Source organism: Lynx canadensis, chromosome C2 (assembly GCF_007474595.2).
Source record: "Lynx canadensis isolate LIC74 chromosome C2, mLynCan4.pri.v2, whole genome shotgun sequence".
Classification (NCBI taxonomy): Eukaryota; Metazoa; Chordata; class Mammalia; order Carnivora; family Felidae; genus Lynx; species Lynx canadensis.
The window spans coordinates 9,052,087-9,075,148 of NC_044311.2; the positions used below are offsets into that span (position 1 = coordinate 9,052,087).

The following is a 23,062-nucleotide window of genomic DNA, read 5'->3' on the forward strand; positions in this document are numbered from 1 at the left end:
TCATGTGAAAATGAATCTACAGTGATTGAAAGCAAATTAATAGTTGCCTGGGGCTATAGAGGGATGGATTACACACAGGAGCAGGAACTTTTAGGGGACAATGGATACGTTCATTACCTTGACTGAACAGACATATGCAAAACCTCACCAAATTACCTATGTTAAATATATACAGCTTATTATATGCCAACACAGACAACAGACAGTATGTGGAGATCCAGTGAATGAATGATGAATATAATATGTCAAGTCACCATAATGACAAACTACATCAACACACACTGTCGCAACAACAACTCAGTGATGAGAAAGGGGAGTAGGGAAGAGAAAAGCTGGATTTGTACCCATTCCTTACAACAAAGTTATTTCAGAGCAAAGATTTAAAATGTAAATCGTGACACTACAACTGTACAGAATAAAATGCAGATTGACATTATATAAACTTGTTGAGGGAAGTCCTTGCCCAAGCATGCTGTAAAACACTGAAGACACATATATACTTAAAAGCAAACAGGTCAAAACATAAACAACTGATAATAATACTCAGTGTGAGTGTGGAACAGGTGGTAGTGTGTAAAAAATTTATATTAACATTTCTGAGGGGCGCCTGGGTGGCTCAGTCGGTTGAGCGCCCACTTCGGCTCAGGTCATGATCTCACAGCTCGTGCGGTCAAGCCCCGCGTCGGGTTCTGTGCTGACAGCTTGGAGCCTTGGATCCTGCTTCAGATTCTGTGTCTCCCTCTCTGCTCCTCCCCCTGCTCACGCTCTATCTCCCTCTGTCTCTCTCTCTCTCTCTCAAAGATAGATAAACATTAAAAAAATTTTTTTAACATTTTTGAGAGGAATATTAAAACACAAAAGATACATATACTTTGGCATAACAGTTCAACTTTTAAGAACTTACAAAAACTCACAGATGTGCAAAGCTATTTTGTTCAGTGTTGTTCGTGTTAGCAAAAAAGGGAAGGGAAAAATTTTAAGTGTCCGGTGGGGACTGGCTAGATAAATTATGCCACTACAATGAAATATTATATGGCCATGAAATAGAATAGTACCCATGTGCATGCGGACACACACACACACAAATACAAACACACACACACCGTGCTGGCATGGACATTATACACTAAGGCAGATACAAAATAAATATTTAGTTTGTTCCGTTTTTTATTAAAAAAACAGAGAGAGGCGCCTGGGTGGCTTAATCAGCTAAGCATCCGACTCTTGATTTTGGCTCAGGTCATCACCTCACAGTTCGTGGGTTTGAGCCCGTGTGCTGCCAGGCTCCACGTTGACAGTGCAGATTCTCTGTCTCCCTCTCTCTCTCTCTCAAAAATATGTGTACTTAGTTTTGAGAGAGACAGAGTGCAAGCTGGGGAGGGGCAGAGAGAGAAGGAGACACAGAATGCGAAACAGGCTCCAGACTCTGAGCAGTCAGCACAGAGCTGGGCACGGGGCTCGAACCCACAAACCGCAAGATCATGACCTGAGCACAAGTCGGACGCTCAACTGCCTGAGCCACCCAGCACCCCAAAATAAATAAACTTTTTTAAAGAAAGAGATATAACACATGTGTAGAAAATAATACAGAAAATATGATTTAAAGCCGTGCGGTATGATATTATGGAAGATCTTCACATTCTTCGTTAGATACTGCTGTGCTGTTTGGATGCTTTACCAGTAGGTGCTGATTTTGTTACCAGAAAAAATAAACCTAAAATCCTATGTAATAATTTGCCCTCACTGGCTTCTCATCACAGTCTTCTCTCCAATTTGGTACCTCTAATAATCCAAAATGCAATTTCACTTGCTAGTGCTATTTAAAAAGCTCTCCTTTTCCCATAAATCTGTAAACTGCTTTAGTCCGTCAGATTTCCTGGCTCAGTTTGAAATCCTTTGCAGCTCTGGGTAAGCGCATAAATTCCTGCTTTTTCTTGCTCATCCAAGAAAACAAACGCCCAAGAGCATCAAAAGCAAACGCTAATAGATGTTTGTGGCTTTAATCGAAAACTAGTAACTTTCTGCTGACATTTCCACTTTCTTTAAAAGTGGTATTCTCAACCGTTTTGATCACAAGAACTATTGAATCCTACATTACTGGAGAAGTTTATGCAGAAGTAACATTCAGAGGTTACATCCTGAGAATGGGCGATCACTGATTTTACACTAGGCCCTCCAGGAATTCTTTACATTTACCACAAATTATTCTACTCCGTTCCCATATACCCAAGGGGCCTAAAACAAGAGTTTTGGAGTCAGGGGACTAGGCAATGCCTGATGACCACAGTAGGCATTTTATTTTTAACACAAACCTGAACCACAAAGGTGGCCAATGCCAATGACTGGGCATATCTCCGGACAGTCCAGAGTCAGAAGTAAAATCAAATGGTGTCACCAGCCATGGCCGAACTACCTTTTGCAAGTGTATCACCTTGGAGAACACTAGCCCGTCTTTCTATTTCATCTTCCCACCCATCACCAAGGGGAGAAAGATCGGCTGGTGACCACAGTCTAGGATGGATGGATCTAAGTTTAACGGCCCCTGCCTCACCTCTCTCATGTGTTCATGATGAATCAACACATACTGAAAGGCCAAAAAGCGGAGGGCAACGTGCTGGGAGCAAACGAGGTTGTATCCAGCAAGGTTTCTTCCCTAAGTGAAACTCACAACGTAACTGAGGATATGAGACTTAGGAAATCACCTACCACGGTACTAACCGACAGAAATAGAATGCAAACCACACGTTTTAAATGCTCTGGAAGCTGCCATAAACAAATAAAAAGAGATACATGAAACTAATAATATTTTCACTTAGCCCAATATATCCAAAATATTATTTTAACATATAACATTAGAAATTAATCAGCTACTTAACACTTTTTTTTTTTATCTGATATTTGACACTTAGAGCACATTTCTATTCAAACTAGCTACGTTTCAGGGCTCAGCAGGCCCTATGTGGCTGCTAGCTCCCCTGTGAGAAGTGCAGGTCTCTGGGGGAAATGTAATCAACACACAGGCACTGAGATGAGTGAAGGCAGAGACTCCCATAACACCCAAGATTCACAGACATCCAGACAAGAAAACTGTCTCTTCAGTATAATACTATCTTTCTCTTCTTTAAAATTTAATCTGGTGGTTTGGCTTCTCTGCTTCTGCCTCATCCCACTGTACCGGACTCCCTTCACTTGTCCGCTGCTCATTTTTACTGAGGTTTCACTCATTTCTTTACAAGTCTAATTCCACAACCAACCAAGAGTAAAAACCAAAAAAAATGCAAAAGCTACACTCCTGGGAAGTACAGATCACTGTCTACTTCTGTGCTCTTTAACTACACTGTTTCCTTAGAGAGAAGGAAGAAGGAATACTATTGTCCTCAAAAGTGGGGCCCAGGATCTGGAGCAGAACTAACTAGACGTGAGGATGATAATAAAACTCGGGATTCCACTGGCTCTGGAGAAGCCATATAGAACACACTCCCAATGTGTGCCCTATGATTGGCCAAAGATATCCTAAGCTCTATTTTAGCATTTTTTTTTCCAGTGGACACAATATGTGGTATTTATCTTAATAAAGTCCATCTTCTTTCAAACCAGTTGGGCTACTTATGCAGAAACCAGTGACGCTTCAAGCCAAGTTTGCTGATATAAGTTTATTTTCCTTAGCTTCCACCCATTTATTCTGGCTAACTGGCTATCAGGATACTGATCTGATGAGAGTGTTCAGTTGGTATATGGACAACTTCTCTTCATTCAATCTAGGGTCGAGAGATTACACCCTTGCCCTAGAGGGCTATTTTGCAAATACAAATTGATGACACAAGCTACCCAAAACAGATCCGTGCATATCCATTTCCTCCCCTTCACACACACACACAAACACAACCAAGTACGTACTTTTTTTTTTTTTTCAATTTTTTTTTATTTATTTTTGGGACAGAGAGAGACAGAGCATGAACGGGGGAGGGGCAGAGAGAGAGGGAGACACAGAATCGGAAACAGGCTCCAGGCTCCGAGCCATCAGCCCAGAGCCTGACGCGGGGCTCGAACTCACGGACCGCGAGATCGTGACCTGGCTGAAGTTGGACGCTTAACCGACTGCGCCACCCAGGCGCCTCTCAAGTACGTACTTTTATGACAGTGCATGAGTAGTGTGTAAGTCATCACGTATACAACAGCTGGTTTCAGAGTTCCATTCTGCAATCTATAGAAACCCTCAACAGGGACCCATGCAAGTTTGAAGCAACAGATTTATCTCCTACATCCAGTAAGCACTCTTTGTGTAACTTTGAAAGTATCTTCCTAAGTCAAGCATTTGAAATTTAATCAAATCTTGTTTTCTACTTTAGAAATTCATGCCCATGTGCACAGCGGAATCATATTAACAGCATATTGGACACAAGTGTGCAGAGTCCTAACCTCATAAGGAACCTGTCATTTTAACATACCCTGAAAGAACCAATTCACATCAGGTGGGTCGCAAGTAGAAAAGAGCCAAGTAATTTTAAAAGCCTGATGGATGCCCAGGACTGAAAACATTTCTTAAAAGCAATGTGGTTGCCAGTCTATACTACACTGGTGTCTCCATGATTAAATCCTTGCGGCTCCAAGGGTCCATAAGAGACTCTTTCCTAAAGATACGTTGACTTGAAAGATTTACTCGGGCTTGCTTCAGCTGCTATCCTCAAGATTGCTAAAACAATATAATTGTCAAACTAGCGAATTGCTAATCCCATTTTATTGTTAACATTTGCCACTGAAATTGCTCTTTAATTGTTTGTTTGGAACAGACACATAAAACATCATGACAGCGATATTTTGGCACATATTGGAAAATCTGCTATGAATAAAGATTTTTTTCCCCAATAAAATACAGTTTGCCTATATTACTTGGTATCAAAATGATTTACTGAAGTAGGCCAAAACATAAACCACTGAAAGTGAGGTGAGATTAGAGTTACAGCAAAATCCACAGGCTGATTCATTCAAATTCATACTTAAGACACATTTAAAAGCAACTTCTACTCTTTGGAAAAGGGCAAAAGGGGAAAGAAGAACGCCTTCCATCCCGCTCAGCCAGCAAGGCGGCACTCGGATCCAAGCCACTGGGTCCTTCTGATGGTTCACGTTCTTAAGAACCCACATTTGTTACACAGATCCAGACTGCCTTAGCATGCTAGGCCCTGAAGGCTGAATAGGAAGCCATTTAGCTTAATCCAACGCAGCCTGCCTGAGTCTCCAGCCCCTACTCAACACAGCTGCCTCCCAAGGCCAAGGAAAAGGCAGGCCCCCCACCCAGGTGGGCCCCGCCAGGGAAGCAGTGACCAGCTGCTGTGACAGCTCCTTTGTTGTAAGCAATCGCTATCTGGCTTTCCCCACCACTTGGCCTGTCCAGAGCTGGGAAACTTGCACCTGGACCCCAGGATTAAAACCATTCTGCCCTGCTCTCTGCCCTGAATGTGGTGTTGGAACTCCTTAGATCAAACCTCTGAAACCGACCTTTGTGTCTTATGTCTCCTTCCCCACTTTCAAAAGCCTTGCTGATGGAGATTCCAGCCCTCAACCAGTCTCCAAGTTTCCAGTATTATCCCATAACCCTAAGCCTGATTCTCTCCAAGGCCCAACCTCTATCTGAACAGTCTACCTTCTCAGTGCACACAGTCCCTGCAGCTAGAGGCTCTAAAAGATCTTTTTTTTTTTTTTTAACTAGAGGCTACTATCTGATTTTGAAAAGCATAAATTATGTGCAAAGCCAAGCAAATATGAAACAACCACACTATAAAGCCTGCAGGATCTGGCTCCCACTCCAGACTCCCTGCCTACACTTCTCCGTGGTCTCTGGTCCGGGTGCATCCAAGTACTCACCTTCTCCTCATGGCAACTCCCTCTCAAGGCCACATTCAAAGGTTACTACTTCTGCGAGACTCCTCCCCCTGCAATGAACAGAAGATCCTCAAGCTCCTACACCGCTCCTGTCCAATTATGTGCTCGCACATCGCTCTTCCTGCATTATGAATCCAGAGGGCCCAGATGTTTAGCTATCCAGACAGGAGGGAGCACTGTGCCTCCTGAGGAGACAGTTACAACCGGAAATGGCTTTTTTTTTTCCTTCAAAATAATGAAGACTACTTTCAAATGGTTATGTGCTTAACCAATTTTTCTATTTACTATAATTGACAAGGTTACATTAGTTTCAGGTGCACAACACGGTGATTTGACTAAGTCTCTACATTATCCTATGCTGTTCACCATATGACACTATTACAATACCACTGACGATATTCTTGACACTGTGCTTTTTATTCCCATGACTTATTCATTCCATAACAGGAAGCCTATACCTCCCACTCTCCTTCACCCATTCTGCCCATCCCCCACACCCCTGGCAACCATCAGTTTGTTCTCTGTATTTATAGGTCTGATTCTGCTTTTTGTTTATTCATTTATGTGGTTTTTTAGATTCCACAAAGCAGTGAAATCATATATTTGTCTTTCTCTGACTTATTTCACTTAGCATAATATTGTCTATGTTCATCCATGTTGTTGCGAATGGCAAGACCTCATACTTTATAGGGTTGAGTAATATTCCTGTGTGTGTGCGTGTGTGTGTGTGTGTGTGTGTGTGTTTACTCCCCACATCTTCATTATCCATTCATCTATCAACTGATACTTGGGTCGCTTCCATAGTTTGGCTACTGTAAATAATGCTGCAATTAACACAGGGGTGCACGTATGCTTTCAAAGTGTTTTCTTTTTCCTTGGGGAAATACCAATTAGCAGGGTCATATGGTATTCCTGGATCATATGGTATTTCTACTGTTAATTTTTTGAGGACTCTCTATACTGTCTTCTACAGTGGCTGCCCCAGTTTGCATTCCCACCAACAGTGCATGCAGTTTCCTTTTTCTCCACATCCTTGCCAACAACTGTTATTTCTTTTCATTCTAGCTGTTCTGACAGGTGTGAGGGGACAGCTCATTGTGGTTTTGATTTGCATTTCCCTGATGATTAATGATATTGAGCATCTTTTCATGTGTCTATTGGCCATCTTCTTTCTTTAGGTTCTCTGCCTATTTTTTTATTATTTTTTTAATATGAAATTGATTGTCAAATTGGTTTCCATACAATATCCAGTGCTCATCCCAACAGGTATTTTTGTAATCAGACTGGGGTTTTTTTGGTGTTGAGTTCTGTGAGTTCTTTATACATTTCGAGTGTTAACCCCTTATCAGATAATAATCATTTGCAAGTATCTTCTCCCATTCAGTAGGTTGTCTTTCTGGTTTGTTTACTGTTTCCTTTGCCGTGCAGAAGATTTTTATTCTGGTGTAGCCCCAGTAGTTTATTTTTTCTGTTGTTTTGCTTGCCTGAGAAGACAGTTCTAGAAAAATGTTGCTACGGCTGATGTCAAAGAAATTGTTGCCTCTGTCCTCTTCTAAGAGTTTTGTGGTTTCAGGCCTCACGCTTAGGTTTTTAATCTATTTTGAGTTTACTTTTGCGTATGGTCTAAGAAAGTAGTAGACTTTCATACTTTCACACGTAGCTGGCCAGTTTTCCCAGCACCATTTGCTGAAGAGACTAATTTTCCCTATTGTATGTTCTTCCCCCTTTTGTCACAGATTGACCATAAAAGCACAGATTTATTCCTGAGCTCTCTATTCTGTTCCAAAGATCGTTTTTGTGACAGTGCCATACCGTTTTGATTACTACAGCTTTGCACTGTATCTTCACCAGCGTGGCCCATACTTAAAGCTCTTTGTTCTATCTGCGTACGATCTGTACATGGCTATTTGACACGGATAGGACATCAAATTCACAACGCTGCTCCCTTCATCTTCACTCCCCTCTAGGCCTACAGGAAAGACACAGAAGCTGCCTGCAATTCCTGCCCATAAGACAAACACTTGCTCTCTTAATGAGAAACATCTAGGAGAGGACGCATGGCTGGTAAGAACACACTGTATGAGGAACTCGAGAAAAGAAGGAAGTTACAAAGCCTGTATCAGATTGTAAGGACATCAAACAGAAGATGGAAAACAGTTATGAGCTGAGAGTAGAGAAAAAAGTCATCAAGAGGTCACTGTGGACCACCAGCCTTTTCTACTGTAATGAGGGTGGCACCAGCCTTTTCTATCGTAATGGGGATGGGGGGCTAGAAGACACAAGGAGTATCCAACACACAGGACCCTGCACCATCTTCCACGGTGTCTCTTCTGATCAAACTGTTGCCGAGAAGCTGCTACGTGTATGCAGGACACCACACTGGCCGGGGGGCTTAGACCCAAACTTAACGCAAGAATATACTGTGTTTCTGTGAAACCAGGAATCCCTCAGTTCTAAGATGCACCCATCATTTTATCAAGCACTAAGAAAGAAAAATGTTGCCAATTAAACTATGACATGGTTTCTCATTACTTAGAAAGTTCCTTTTATTTTTATTGAAAGAGCCTTTTTAGACATATTCGGACATATATTTTTATAATGCATCACTCTTGGGCACTTAGAAAAAGAAAAAGAAAAATGAGATGAATTAGTTAAGGCAATGACAACCAGGTCTCCTGGCTGAAAGCAATCGCAAAATGCCACTGATTTGGAAAGTACATCCCAGTTTCAGAAATGTTAAATCTGTTAAATGTTAAAATCTGTTATTAAAAAAATGCATCATAGAATCACTAAAATGCTATGTCATGTCTTGCTTGGTGATAAAAGTTTAGAAAGGACAAGACAACTGTTCACAGGATAACTGCTATGAGGACATCTCACAGATTAAAAAATGTAATTATATAGAGGGAAAAACCTGAGATCATGCAACTCAAGAAAGACAAAAAAAAGAAAAGGGATTGAATAAGGTTCTTCACAGACATCAAAGTCCTGTCCCCAAAAGCAGTGATTCCCAAATGTTGGGGGGTTTTTTTTGTTTTGTTTTGTTTTTTTACTTTTTAACAACAGGACCTCTTTTTAAAATATGATCCTCCAAGAAACCTGAGTATGGAGCTGTTCCGGTTAGGGGAAAGTATCATCCCAGACATGCCTGGGAGATCAGGACTCAGGGCTCAGGACTCAGGACTGGCTGAGATCCTCACCTGGAGAGTGGAGGTCACCTCTACCCGCTCTCTACGACATGACAAAGGTCTAAACCATGGCATTAATCAATTAAACATCTACCATGGTAAGATATGAAGCCTTGCTAGGTGCTCATTACACAAAGATTAATCAAGCACAGAGGAACTTTGGTAACCTTCCAGAAGGAATTTCCTATGTGTGGATTTTAGACCTTGAGGGGACTGGATAGGATGAGAACTTTTCATCAGTCACAAAAGGAGCTGCACTGACCTAAACAGGTCAGAAACACTCCTACCACAGCAAGGGGATGAGACACATCCCCACTTAAGGCCCACGGTAGCTCTAGAGCGCTCTCCATAGGTCTTCGACACCAGCCTCTTCAAACGCAAGCCCGATACGGCTGGGTTTGGACAGCTTTGGCTCTCGCCCACACCCAACCCAACTCAAACCGGGCAGCTGACTGCACCCGCCGCCCTCCAAAACAAATCCGATGCCGCAACAAATCAGCAAGTCACGTATGTACCCTGCTGAAGGTGGAGACACACACCGGCCACTTGGCGAAGCTTAACGTCCCCATTAGACGGCTCTCCGTCTCCATGTTTCTTCCTCCCATTTTTCTCCATTTTTTTTCTCCTGACACCGCTTATAAAATCTCCTTACTATTCAAAGCGATTCACTCCAGCCTCTCACTTTGCACATCCCCCTAGCACAGCGGCTCTGCATCATCTCATCGTCACCTGAGCGCGCTTTGGAACTACCACCCACTCTCGCCCCTTGTCCCCATCCAGTCACATGGCTCAGCAAACCCAACCCACTCTCCTGAAAGGAAAAGGTTCATCTGTAGCTAAGAAAAGTAATGTTTTCACCATTTAGCCATTATCAACACACAAACAACCTATAGGCTAACAGTTTTGGATTAAAGACAGCTAATTTCCATGGGTACAGTTAGCAGACTATCATGGCTACTGCTCTATTAAAGACCAAGGGAGGTTAGGCCAGTCTGGCTGGGGACGTGTCTCCTCCTTTGTCCCTTCCGCCGTCAGCCAGCCTTGTAGGGCAAGTTTTTGGTAAAGGGGGATAACCCACTAGGTACAAGAGAACAGAGCGCTAAGGGCACCGTGCTGATGTACGGATTTCCAGCCTACTTCTCAAACCTGCCTTTGTAATAAATAGGGATTTATCAGAAATGGGAAGTCAACTCTGCAATCCCATTTTATTCTCTACACATAGGAACCATAGGTGAAATGTTTTCTTTAACAGATGGTTTTCAGTTGAGTAGCATTCTGTGAAGAGAAAAAAAAGGTGTCTGGAGCTGTTCTACATCCTGAAGAACATAACTTTCTGGCCATAGGCCCAAAACTGCTGATCTGACTCATGACTACAACATCAGAGGGATTCACAGCGAGCATCAGAAAATTCATACTGAAGCGTAGTGGTCATCCCTCCGCCCTTCCTCCGCAAACCAACCTCAGATGAAGGACTTGTGACACGAGCGCAGGTGGTTAAACAGTGTCCCTATACAATTTCAGAGCTGGACAGGAGCTCAGGCAAGGAAACTGAGGCCCGATAAGGTGAAGTGAGACAATGAAGGGCACAGAATCCTTCTGGACAGAGTCAGGGTTAGAACCCAACCGCACAACGTGGTTGAAACCTTAACATTCTTAAAATCTCACTTGAATTTCAGGTACACGTTTCCCTTCTTACCAGAATGACTTCAAAAATGAGTGGGATCAGTTTGCTCTCTTCCACAAGTCTGTTAAAAAAAAAAAATAAAAATAAAAAGATAAGCACACAGTAGATAACTCGTATTTAAACTGCTGCCCTGATAAAGATTACCACAGCCCCCGCTTTCATTGCTTAAGTTCTGTGCCCGAAAAACAGATGATTATATTCATTTTTAATACACTGAACTACCCCTATTAAATACAAGAAATATGGGGCTTCTTTGCAAGTGACTATTAGCTTAGCCTTACTGGTCTGTAGCAAGTAAAATCTCAAATAGATTGACATTTATAAATGTAAGAATTAATTAAAATTCACAACTCTCATTAAGGCTATGAAAATAGGCAATGCTAGCCGAAATAATGTAACCAGCCCTCGCCGCACAGTTAAATTCTAAGTGTGCCACACTGTAATCTTTCATATATGCCTCATTAGCTACCTTCTCAGCACTAATGAATTAATGTATAATGATTTTTAATCTTTTACTTAAAAAAAAAAAAAAGCAGACCCTAATCAAGACTTTGGGACCTTTCCCTCATCAAAACTAGTTAATTATTATCTATTGTAACAAAAGGTTTTTTTCATGCGATTTAAGAGAAAATAGCCTCAATTCAAAAGTAACAGTTCTTATTAAAACAACACTTCAGTCTCTAAACATTCCTTTGGTCTATGGCAGTAAACGTTTCTCTGTAAAGGGTCAGATGGCAAAGATTGTAGGCTTTGGTCGGCCACACAGTCTCTACAGCAACCACTTAACTCGGTCACTATAATGTACGAGTCATCATAAATAATACATAAATGAATAGGCATGGTTGTGTTCCAATAAAATTTTATTTACAAAAACAGGTATGTGCCGTATTTGGCCCATAAGCTACAATCTGTTGATCCCTCCTCATTCAGTTTTAAAAATAAATCAGATGCCTTCATTTTATTAGCATTTACTTTGGATGATAAACCACAGCACTGAAGACGAGCATGCTGCCTTCATTGTGGGCATGTGCAGTTTGTCTGTTTCACAGAAATTGCCCGGTAGATAGGAAGGGAATTTATCATCTGGCCTCCCTCGAGCTTGTTTGTCTATGATAACACACTGATAAAAGAGAAGCCTATGAGACACGCCAAAAAAAAAAAAAAAAAAAGGATCGGGGTGTTTATAAATATGTGTTATGAGAAAGTGAGATACAGAAAGAAGTCCCAAAGACTGGAGCGCTTTAGAAAGCCCCCAGTGTCTAGCAGAAGTAAATGCGATTACTTTTGCAGTTCCAATATACTAACGGATAAGATTTTGACTACAGATATCAAACTCATGTACAGTCTCTCACTTTCCTGGGCAACTGAAGGCTCAGATGTGAGGCCAAAGCTCCCCACCTAATGCCTGGGCAGGACGGGAAATGCACAGACTCGAGACCACACACAGCCTCAGGCCGGCACATTCCCAGTCTACTTCCTCAGCTCCTGAAATGGTGACCATCCCTCTTCCTAAACTGTGCTTTAAAAACGTTTATGATCTTTAAAAAAAAAAAATTAAAATTAAAAATAAAAAGGGGGGGGGGCGCCTGGGCGGTTCAGTCGGTTAAGCGTCGGACTTCGGCTCAGGTCATGATCTCATGGTTCATGGGTTCAAGCCCCACGTCGGGCTCTGAGCTGATGGCTCAGAGCCTGGAGCCTGCTTCGGATTCTGTGTCTCCCTCTCTCTCCGTCCCTCCCCTGCTCATGCTCTGTCTCTCTCAAAAATAAACATTAAAAAATTTTTTTCTAAATGTTTACGATCTATACTCTTATTAGGCCCAGGCTGAAACAGCTAAGCATATTTCTCAGAGCTGCCCTGGCACCCAAACCCACAAAGTCCCGGGGACACGGGCCCCACTTCTTCTCCAATGGAACCTATAGGTGACAGCTGCTTCTTCTACCCTCTCCCCCAACATTCAGATCCAGGAACATCTGCTCACAATACCAGCACCCTCCTGGCGGTATTTTTTTTTTTTAATGTTTATTTATTTTTGAGGGAGAGGAGGGGCAGAGAGAGAGGGAGACACAGAATCTAAAGCTGACTGTCAGCACAGAGCCTGATATGGGGCTTGAACCCACAACCATGAGATCATGATGACCTGGGCTGAAGTCAGACACGCTTAACCGACTGAGCCACCCAGGTGCCCCTCCTGACAGTATTTTTAAATATATGCCACTACTAGGATGTGCCTACAGAAACTACCATAACCCATTCTTATGGATTACAACTAGTCCTTCTCTGGGCTTTTGCACGATGAGCAGGCTGGCCGGGACTACTACTCCAGCCCCCTTCAACCAACTATCGGTTCTAGCACGCCAGGCCTCACATTTTTCTGAATACCACCAACCATAACAATTGTTCTCGGATTGGACTGACATAATTCAGAGCCACGTCTGGTAAATAAAAAGGGAGCTCAAGCTAAATAAAAGCACTTTTAGTTTTTAAAAAACACAGCATTTCTATGACATTTTCCATGACTCATGAACTAAACCACAAGTGTAAATTCCCAAAAACAACTTAGCCAGTCCGGAGCAAGGAGGGCTGCAGATGTTTACGAAGATCTAAGGCAGTGTTTTTTCCAGACTGTGGGCAGTGGTCAATAAATGGGCAATAAGAGGAGTTCACTGGCTATTGACTAGCATTTTCTTGATCAAACATAATAACATAGAGACTACCCAAAGCTGTCACATAGGGTGTCGTTCGATGACATTTTTGTTTCGGTTACAGGTCTACAGGCGTGTATACTGGATGGTGATGTAAATGCATTTCTCTTATGTGGGTCGTAGTTAAGCATCTGAAATCCACAGATTTTAGACAACTTTGGAGACAATATTCACTTGCCTTCAATATGCTCTTACACTTTGATTTTTAAAAATCTGTCTCTTCATTTTAACCACCTCCTCTCATACCACCATAGGCCCAATTAGTGGCTTGGGTCTCAAATGATCAAACCCTCGGTACGCTCCAAGTAATGAAGCAAACTACTCAGAGCTTTCTTCCTTTAATTTGTACTCTGGAGAGCAGCCCCAGCGCTCAGGCCTCTGTAGACCAGGGAGGATGAGGCTTACCTCCAAAGAAAGCTGATGTGGCTGAATCCCCGGGAATTATTCAGGCAGCAAACCTTAAGTCATCATAATAGACTTCTGCAAAAGTCTATCTCAGTTGGGGGATCTGTTCAGTGGTCGGTCACCATGATTTTAAATCACGAGTAGCGGGGCACCTGTAGGGAGGGTCTCCGACTTCGGCTCAGGTCATGATCTCATGGTTCCCGAGTTCGGGCCCCTCATGGGGCTCTGTGCTGACGGTTCAGAGCTGGAGGCTGCTTTGGATACTGTGTCTCCCTCTCTCTCTGTCCCTCCCCCACTTGCATCTGTGTCTTTCTCTCTCTCAAAACTAAACATTAAAAAAAAATTTTTTTTAACATTTTAAATCACCAGTATCATTTTACTGCGTGAGCCTGTTGTTGTATCCCTACATTCTAAAATAATGAAATTTCTATGGTCTATGGACAACCTGAAGGACAGGAAATAAAAAGTTTTATCTGGATTTTTTTTAAAACCAAAAACAAACAAAAAGAGATCTTTTTGAAATTATCCCTAATCTTCAAAGGACTATGAAGATATTAACTACATCATAGCATACTTTTCTTTCTTTATGTTAGCCCTCTTAAGCACACTGATTCTAAGTAATTCCAGATGAAAACTGAAATAAACTGCCCTCCCCAAAAGTAGTTCACTGGACCACTGGAAACAGTTTTTTGGGTGGTTTTTTGTTTTTTTTTTTTGGCAGGGACAGGGGGAGGGTTCAGGGACAGGCCTTCTTTGTTTTGTTTCTTCCCCTTAACAGTACAATTTAATAATAGGTGGTATGTGCTTAAAGAGTTTTCCTTACAAAATTTTGATTCAGTAGATTCACCGGGATTTTGTATATCTGTTTACATTATTAACCAAGAGGGTGCTATTTGAATCAGCAAATTTTGAATACACTTATGAAAACCTTTAGGATACATTGTTTGACATTCTAACTCCCTCCTGTACCTAAAGTAAGTGTTGGTTGCCCTTGGTATTGGGAAACTTCTTAAAAGTTTTATTTACTGATGCTTGACAGTTCAGGCTAAATATAAAATAAATTAGCAATGGTTAGATATAAATGACTAGATGCAATTTAGGTAGGAAAAGTAGAAATAGGGAGATGCCTCTGCTTCTGTTCAGAGAGCTACAGAAGTGAGTTGGGCTGAATTTCATCTTTTTTTAAAAATATAATTCATAGTCAAATTGGCTAACATACAGTGTACAAAGTGTGCTCTTAGTTTTGGGGGTAGATTCCCGTGGTTCATCGCTTACATACAACACCCAGTGCTCATCCCAGCAAGTGCCCTCCTCAATGCCTACCACCCACCTTCTCCCACTCCCCTAGCCCCCATCCACCCTCAGATTGTTCTCTGTATTTAAGAGTCTCTTATGGTTTGCCTCCCTCCCTCTCTGTTTGTAACTATTTTTCCCCTTCCCTTCCCCATGGTCTTCTGCTAAGTTTCTCAAGATCCACTTACGAGTGCAAACATATGTCTGTCCTTCTCTGACTTATTTCACTCAGCACAGTACCTTCCAGTTCCATCCACGTTGCTGCAAAACCTTTGTTAACATTTTTCAACTTTCCTTTAAAACATAGAGACTATGTAGGGACGAACCAGGAACAAGAATTAAAAGTACCTGAAGTCCCCCGACCTACCCCACCATACTTCTACGCATGCAGAGAAAAGAGGAGCCAGAAGGAGGGGAAGGAAAGGATCTCTGTCTGATCTGGCTCATGTTGCAAAACAAAGCAAGCAGCCCCAACAGTGATTCGATGGGTCTGGGAGACACCAGGGTCGGTCCGTGGACCTGCACTGTCAGGTTCGCTCGCTGGCTTGCAGTTTTTACCTACCCACATGGGTAGAGACAATACACACGAAGCAAGGACCAGAAGTCAAGACTCTCCATCTCCATGGTTGGCCCTATCCATCGGGAACACTATCCGTACCCCCCCCCACCCCCGGAGGGTTTCTCCATCTACTGTCCCTGCATTTTAACAATCCATGTTGTGATACAGACCTTACTTAGTGCTAGAGATTTTTTTTTCCCTGAAAACTATCTCAGTACTCAATTATGACTAACACCATTGAGCATGTGCCATGGGCTAATCTTATACACTCAAAATCTGTGCCTTCAAACTCAGAGTCAAATGGCTTAGAGACACAAACAGAATTAACTTCTATCATGGATGTATACACAGGTGACAAGAGAATGGACCTGGGGAAAACCCAGCGAGCCCAGACTGGTGAAAAGAGGTGTTTATGAGCCTTGAAAGAACTGGCCAATTCAACTGAAGCGTACCTACATGGAAAGGGGGAGCAGGAGGGACGGGGCAGTCTGAGTAGTGAAAAGACAATGTGCAAGATGGAGCAGAATGATGCAGCCTTGAATGTCATGCCAAGAACTCTGGGTTTTATCTGGGTTTTATCTGTAACCAGAAGACTGGTTACAGGAAGTTTATGAAGGATTTTAAGCAGGAGAATGACACAGTAAGATCTGCTGTTCAAACTCCAATCTGACAGTAATGGGGGAAAATGACGGGGGGGAAGGAGTGCAGTCTAGAACATTCCTACTCAAAGAATGGTCTGCAGACCAGAGCCGGCCTACAGACCATCACAGGTCTGGGACAAGACAACTAGTGAAATTTGAAAGACTGAGTTTCTGTGTGTTGGGATAAGAACTTTGCAGCAGTATAAAAGGTGACCCCACCAAAATATGATGAAAACCAGGATATTTGCATAGCCTCAAAATCGTTCCCCACAAAGACATTTACATTGGAGAAACCTGGCAGGCACCACCTTAACCAAGGGAGCACATTTCACGTCACTAGAAATGAGACAATGACATCACGTACGCCCTGATACCGTGCACTGAGGAGGACACACCATCGCTTCTCGGGTACTTTCGCCAAGACTACAAACCTCAATCTAATCATGAAAAGTGCCACGCTCAAATTGAGTGGCATCCTACAAAGTTACTAGCCAGTGCACTTCAAAAGTGTTAAAGCCATAAAAGACCAGAGTGAGGAGCTGTCCCCAACTGGGGGGACTCCTACCAGAGAGGAGAAGCCTAAATGCAATGTGGGACCCTACGTGACACCCAGAACTAGAAAATGGACATTAGTGAGAAAACTGGCAACACTGGAATAAGATATGCAGATAGTTAATACTACTATATTAATGTTAATTTCCTGGTTTTGATAACTGTTACAGTTCCGTAAGATGCCAACATCAGTGGAAACTGGGTGAAAGGCATAAGGAAATTCTTTGTGCTACTTTTATGACTTTTCCGTGAGGCTAAAAGTATTTCAATATTAAAAGTTTTTTTGTGTTTGTTTTGTTTAGTTTTTGTTTTATGGCTCCCAAATGCTCTGACTCTCCTCTCTTGAGAAGTGGGATCTGTGTCCTCTCCCCCTGAATCTGGGCAGGTTTGGAACTGCTTTGACCGATAGTATAGCATGGAAGTGACACCGTATGACTTCTGCTTATATTCTGCGTGCCTTTGTTAGATTTCACTTTCATCATATTTTCTGAAAATATTTATTCTGGTTATCTGTTGCCGCATAAGAAACAATCCCGAACTTAGCGTCATAAAGCAATAATTACTTTATGATGCTAGAGAATCGATGGGGCGTGGATCTGGACAGGGCACACTGAGATGACCTATCCTTGTTCCCTGATGTCAGCTGGGAAGGCACAAAGGCTCGGGTGATGAGAACAGCTGGGGGGGGCCGTAGGCATCTCGAAGCCTTCTTCGCTCACACGCCACATGAGGTGACTCAAGGAAGGCTCGGCTAATTCTGCCCACTGGATCACCTACTGCTCTCCTCTCCAAGTGGCTTGGCCTCTCACAGCATGGCAGCCGGGTGCCAAGAGGGAGCACTGCTAAACAACCATGTGGAAGCTGTCTGGGCTTTTCTCCCTGGTATCACTTGCACTGCATTCTCAATGGTTACAAGCCCGTCATTAAGCTCAGCCCAGCCTCAAGTGGAGGAGAAACGCAGACAACTCCCGACGGGAGAGTGAAGGAAAAGCATGTGGGATGGGAGAGACTTCTGTAGCCATCTTTGTAAGACTCAATCCGCCACTGCACTGGCCTGTAACACACTGAAATTTTAAAAACTGTTTCTTCACCACAGACAGCATGAGTAACATTAGTTTAGAACCAGAGAGAACAGTTGATAGGCTACTACAGCAATCCAAAGGATCATAACGGGAGCCTCGTATTTGTTTTCTATTGCTGAATAACAAATCAGCACAAACTTCGTGGCTTAAAGCAACACCCATTTATTAACTCAAAGTCCCGTAGTCAGAGGCCTAGCTCAGCACGGCTGGGTTATCTGCTCAGAGCACAGGGATCTGGAACTGACTTCCCCTTTGGAGGCCGGGGGACGAGGGGATATGTTTTCAACCACAGTCTTGTGGACAGAATTCAGTTCCTGGTAGGCCTGAAGTCCCTCTTTCCACGCTGGCTACCAGACACAGGTCCCTCTCATATCCTACAGGCCACTCAACATCCCTCGGCACATGGACTCCCCCAACTGTAAAGCCAGCAAAAGAGGACTCTCCTCCATGTCAAATACTTCTCGAGCTTCAAATCTCTTTGACTTCCCAGTCTCTGACCTCCAGGCTGGATTTAAACGACTCTTGCAATTAGTAGAGCCTAGCTGGATGATCTCTAGACTTTAAGGCCAACTAGTTTTGGCCCTTAATTACATCTGCAATATTCCATCACAGCGGCACTGAATTACTGTTTAGCTGAGTAACTGGGAGAAGGTGTGTATATACCTTCTGGGAATCTTGAAGGCCATCTGAAAATTCCGACCACTCCAATCTCACCTCATCCTTGCCTCCTTTTTAAAAGCATAATTCAGGAGTGCCTGGGTGGCTCAGTGGGTTAAGCACCTGACTCTTGATTTCAGCTCAGGTCACGATCTCACGGTTTGTGAGATCAAGCCCCACGTCAGGCTCTGCGTAGACAGCGTGGAGCCTGCTTGGAATTCTCTCTTTCCCTATTTCTCTGCCCCTCCTCCACTCATGTTCGTTCTCTCTCTCAGAGTAAACACATATTTTTTATTTATTTATTTTTTTTTTTACTGTTTTTATTTTTGAGACAGAGAGAGACAGAGCATGAACAGGGGAGGGGCAGAGAGAGAGGGAGACACAGAATCGGAAGCAGGCTCCAGGCTCTGAGCCATCAGCCCAGGGCCCAATGCGGGGCTTGAACTCACGGACCACGAGGTCGTGACCTGAGCTGAAGTCGGATGCTTAACCGACTGAGACACCCAGGCGCCCCTTAAACACATATTTTTAGAAAATGAATAAAAAATAAAAGAATAATTCATATTTAGTTCCTTGAATAAGCTGATTCTGGTCAACTTACATAGAAACCCCAAATAGATGCTGAACTTTTTAAAACTTAAACAATGCTGGTTAAGAGTTTTAGAGTTACTTTTTGTTTATAACTGAGCACTAGACAACAAACAAAGCTTTTTCATTTCTTATGACATACGTAATTTGCCAGTCTAGTGTACCAACAACAGCCATTTTAAATTAAAAAAAAAAAAATCTCTAACATCACGCTGAATTTCAAATTATTGGCCCAGTGAATCAGCTCCAAAAAGAAATGGTTTTATAATGTGTAGCTTTGGTATGATATTAAGTCTAGCCTGAGAGCAAGCTATTTCTAATGTTTCTCCTTGAAATGTTTGCCCTTGTCTGCAATGCTCACTAATCCTCTTGCACAGAATTGCAGAATACCAATTATTTATTTACCAATAAAGGTACACATCCAAGGAGATATTTTGCACAATAAAAGGGCAGGGCTGAAATTCCAGCAGCTCTAGCACAGGACGTGTTTAGATCTGGTCATTTTATAAAGATCTACAGAGTCCTTCATATGGGTAAGCATTGTATCTTTTCCTTGAAGAAGTTTATACCCCAGTGGGCAAAAAATATATATACACGACATAAAAATTAACTGAATTCAACTTATAAAGCCGACTGCTTCATTGGCTGAGAAAGTCTTAGAATTGTTAGACTACAAGGCTATTCCAGAACGTACCTCCCACGTACAGAATCTCCCATTGCCTCAAAGAGCATGAAAACGATAGGAGTTTTAGTAAGAAACTATGGTTAAGCAAAAAGCAAGTGTTTTCCAATAGAAAGGAGATTCATACAGAAATTTTAAAAGTGTATATTACATTAGCGACTTTGCAAAAAGCTTTTGTACCCATTACCTCAACAGATACCCAACACAGGCCTGTGATGACCCACATCTGTTGAACGAAACGAGGCCCGAGACTGTTTCTATCATACAAAGTACAGAAGGTGAGACAGAACAGCTATACCCAGAGGATCTCCACACGGTACACGGCACTCATGTACAAAATATCCCTGACTCCAGGGTCCCTAGGTGGTTCAGTCGGTTAAGTGTCTGACTTTGGCTTGAGTCACGATCTCCCGGTTCATAGGTTTGAGCCCCGCATCGGGCTCTGTGCTGACAGGCCAGAGCCTGGAGCCTGCTTCCGATTCTGTGTCTCCCTCTCTCTCTGCCTCTCTGCCTCTCTCTCTCTCTCAAGAATAAACATTAAAGGGGCGCCTGGGTGGCGCAGTCGGTTAAGCGTCCGACTTCAGCCAGGTCACGATCTCGCGGTCCGTGAGTTCGAGCCCGGCGTCGGGCTCTGGGCTGATGGCTCAGAGCCTGGAGCCTGTTTCCGATTCTGTGTCTCCCTCTCTCTCTGCCCCTCCCCCGTTCATGCTCTGTCTCTCTCTGTCCCAAAAATAAATAAACGTTGAAAAAAAAATTTTTTTTTAAAAAAGAATAAACATTAAAAAAAAAATTTTTTTTTTTAATATCACTGACTCCCAGATGCTACAAGGTGCCTGAAAGTCACATTCTGTCCAGGGATTTACACTAACTGTCCCTGCACAGGCAACATTTTTGTTAACCAGCCAAGGGCTTTGGCCCCACATTCCCGCATCTTTTCTGTCTGCCTGGGTCCTGAGCCCTCACCCTTTGCCTTTCTGAACCTATGGCTCTATGGCTGGTCTCTTATCTCTAACACTGCTTTGAATCCTTGGCACTCTCCCCAAGACATGATTCTGTACTGGTCACAAAGCTCTACGTTCATACCACCAAGAAGCATGCTGCGTCTTACACCAAAGCAAGGAGGGGACTGAACCAAAAGCAGTACTATTAGTAAGACAAGTAAGATAAAGGACTGGCAGGGGCACAAACCAGAGACAAATCTCTAAGAGAACAACCAGGTTTCACACGTGGCCAGCATCTCTTGTCCCTACAGACATGAGCCCAACACTAAAAAAGAGCCATTGTATAAGAGCTAGTCCTGAAATTCTTTTCAATTTAATGAAACTATTTATTTTCTATGGTCTCTTTTTGTCCTGTTACTTAATGAAATGTAAGAGATTTTCTTTTTTTTTTTTTTTGGAATTTACTTGAAGTCAGGCTAAGATTTGTCTCTTTTTTCTTTCACTCATTCGTTATTTATTAACATTACTATACTCATTAGATGCCATGCATTGAGCTAAGTTAGAGCTCTATCAAGTATTCTACGTGCTAGGACAGATGTCTAAACAGGGTAGAGAAGGGGAGCACCTGATGGCTCAGCTAGTAGAATAACTAGCTCTTGATTTTGGGGTTGTAAGTTCGAGCCCCACGTTAGGAGTAGAGATTACTTAAAAATAAAATCTTTAAAAAAAAAAAAAAGAGTACAGATGGGACAACAGAAAATACAGTTGACCCTTGAATAACACAGGATGTGTGGGCACTGACCCCCTGCATAGTTGAAAAATCCATGTGTAACTTCTGACTCCCCCAAAATGTAACTACCAATAGCCTACTGTTGATCTGAAGCCTCATAACATAAACAGCCCATTAACACATGTTTTGTATGTTTTATGTATTATATACCGTATTTGTAGAATAAAGCAAGCTAGAGAAAAAACTGTTAAGGAAATCATAAGGAAGAGAAAATACGTTTACAACACTGTACCATATTTATTGGAAAATATCCACATATGAGCAGACCTGCACAGTTCAAACCCATGTTGTTCAACCGTCAGCTGTAGTCTTTTCTGGCTGAGAAGCGTAACAGAGGCTTCAACGTGAAACCAATGATGACGACAGTGGTAAACATAGATCACACAGTTAATAAGTAGAACATAGTCCCGGGCTGTACATGTGGTAACTCAATGGAGTTGAACAAAGAAAAAGAAGATCCTAGCAATCAGGTAATATGATGATGATAATGACGATGATTGTTTTGTTTCACATGAGAAACTGAGATATGAGGAAGTAAATCGGTCAAGTGCCAAGGAGGGGGCTGAGATATAAACCCAGGCGGCTTGGATCACACCCCATGGGGCAGGTACCACTTGAGTTGAACCTCGAAAGAGGAGGAGGTTATTGACAGGCAGTCGGTGGATGAAGGGGGAGGAGGACAGGCAGGGATGAAGTATGTGCTGGACAAGGGAAAGAGCATGACCAAGAGCAAAAACGGGATGAGCTCATTACAGGCAGCGACAAGCAGGTGAACAGGCATATTTGTGGCCACGAGCATTTCTATGGCCCACAAGCTATGAATGGTTGTTACGTTTCTAGATGCTTGGGAGCTGGGGGGGGGGGGCGGGCGGGGGGGGAATCAAAGAATATTTTATCACATATGAAACAGCATGAAATTCAAATTTCAGTTTTTATAAGTAAAGTTTTATTGAAACACAACCATTCTCATTCATTTACATGCGGTCTCTGGCTGCTTTTACGCTGCAATGGCAGAGCTGAGTAGCTGCAACAGGGTCCGTACGGCCAGCAATGCCTAAAATATTTACTATCTGGCCTTTTATAGAAAGTTTGCCAAGCATTGCTCTAGGTGACTGGGTGCTACTAAGGGGCTGACTAGGCGAAATGATGTCATTACCAGCTTTCTGTTTTTACAATGTTTATTCGGGTTACAGTGAAGAGGATGGGCTGGAAACAAAAAGGAGGATCAGTTAGCTGATAATGACTACTCTCAAAATACGAGGTGATCAACACGAAGCAGGAGTAAATGGGAAAAGGAAAAGGAGAAATATCAGTGAGTTATATCCGTAGGATTTCAAAATCTACTGGATCCAGGGGAGAAAGAGAAGAAATACACAATGACACCAGGTACTTGATGTGTCCTACCTGGAGGCTA

The 23,062-nt window shown here is 42.7% G+C and overlaps 1 protein-coding gene across 1 annotated transcript in view; it reads right to left on the reverse strand.

Moving 5' to 3' along the window:
* ULK4 (unc-51 like kinase 4) overlaps window positions 1–23,062 on the reverse strand; it is a 572,731-nt gene that overhangs the window by 293,225 nt on the left and 256,444 nt on the right. The window contains 1 exon segment of the mRNA XM_030328370.2: window positions 10,768–10,816. Coding sequence (XP_030184230.1) covers window positions 10,768–10,816 — 49 coding nt within the window.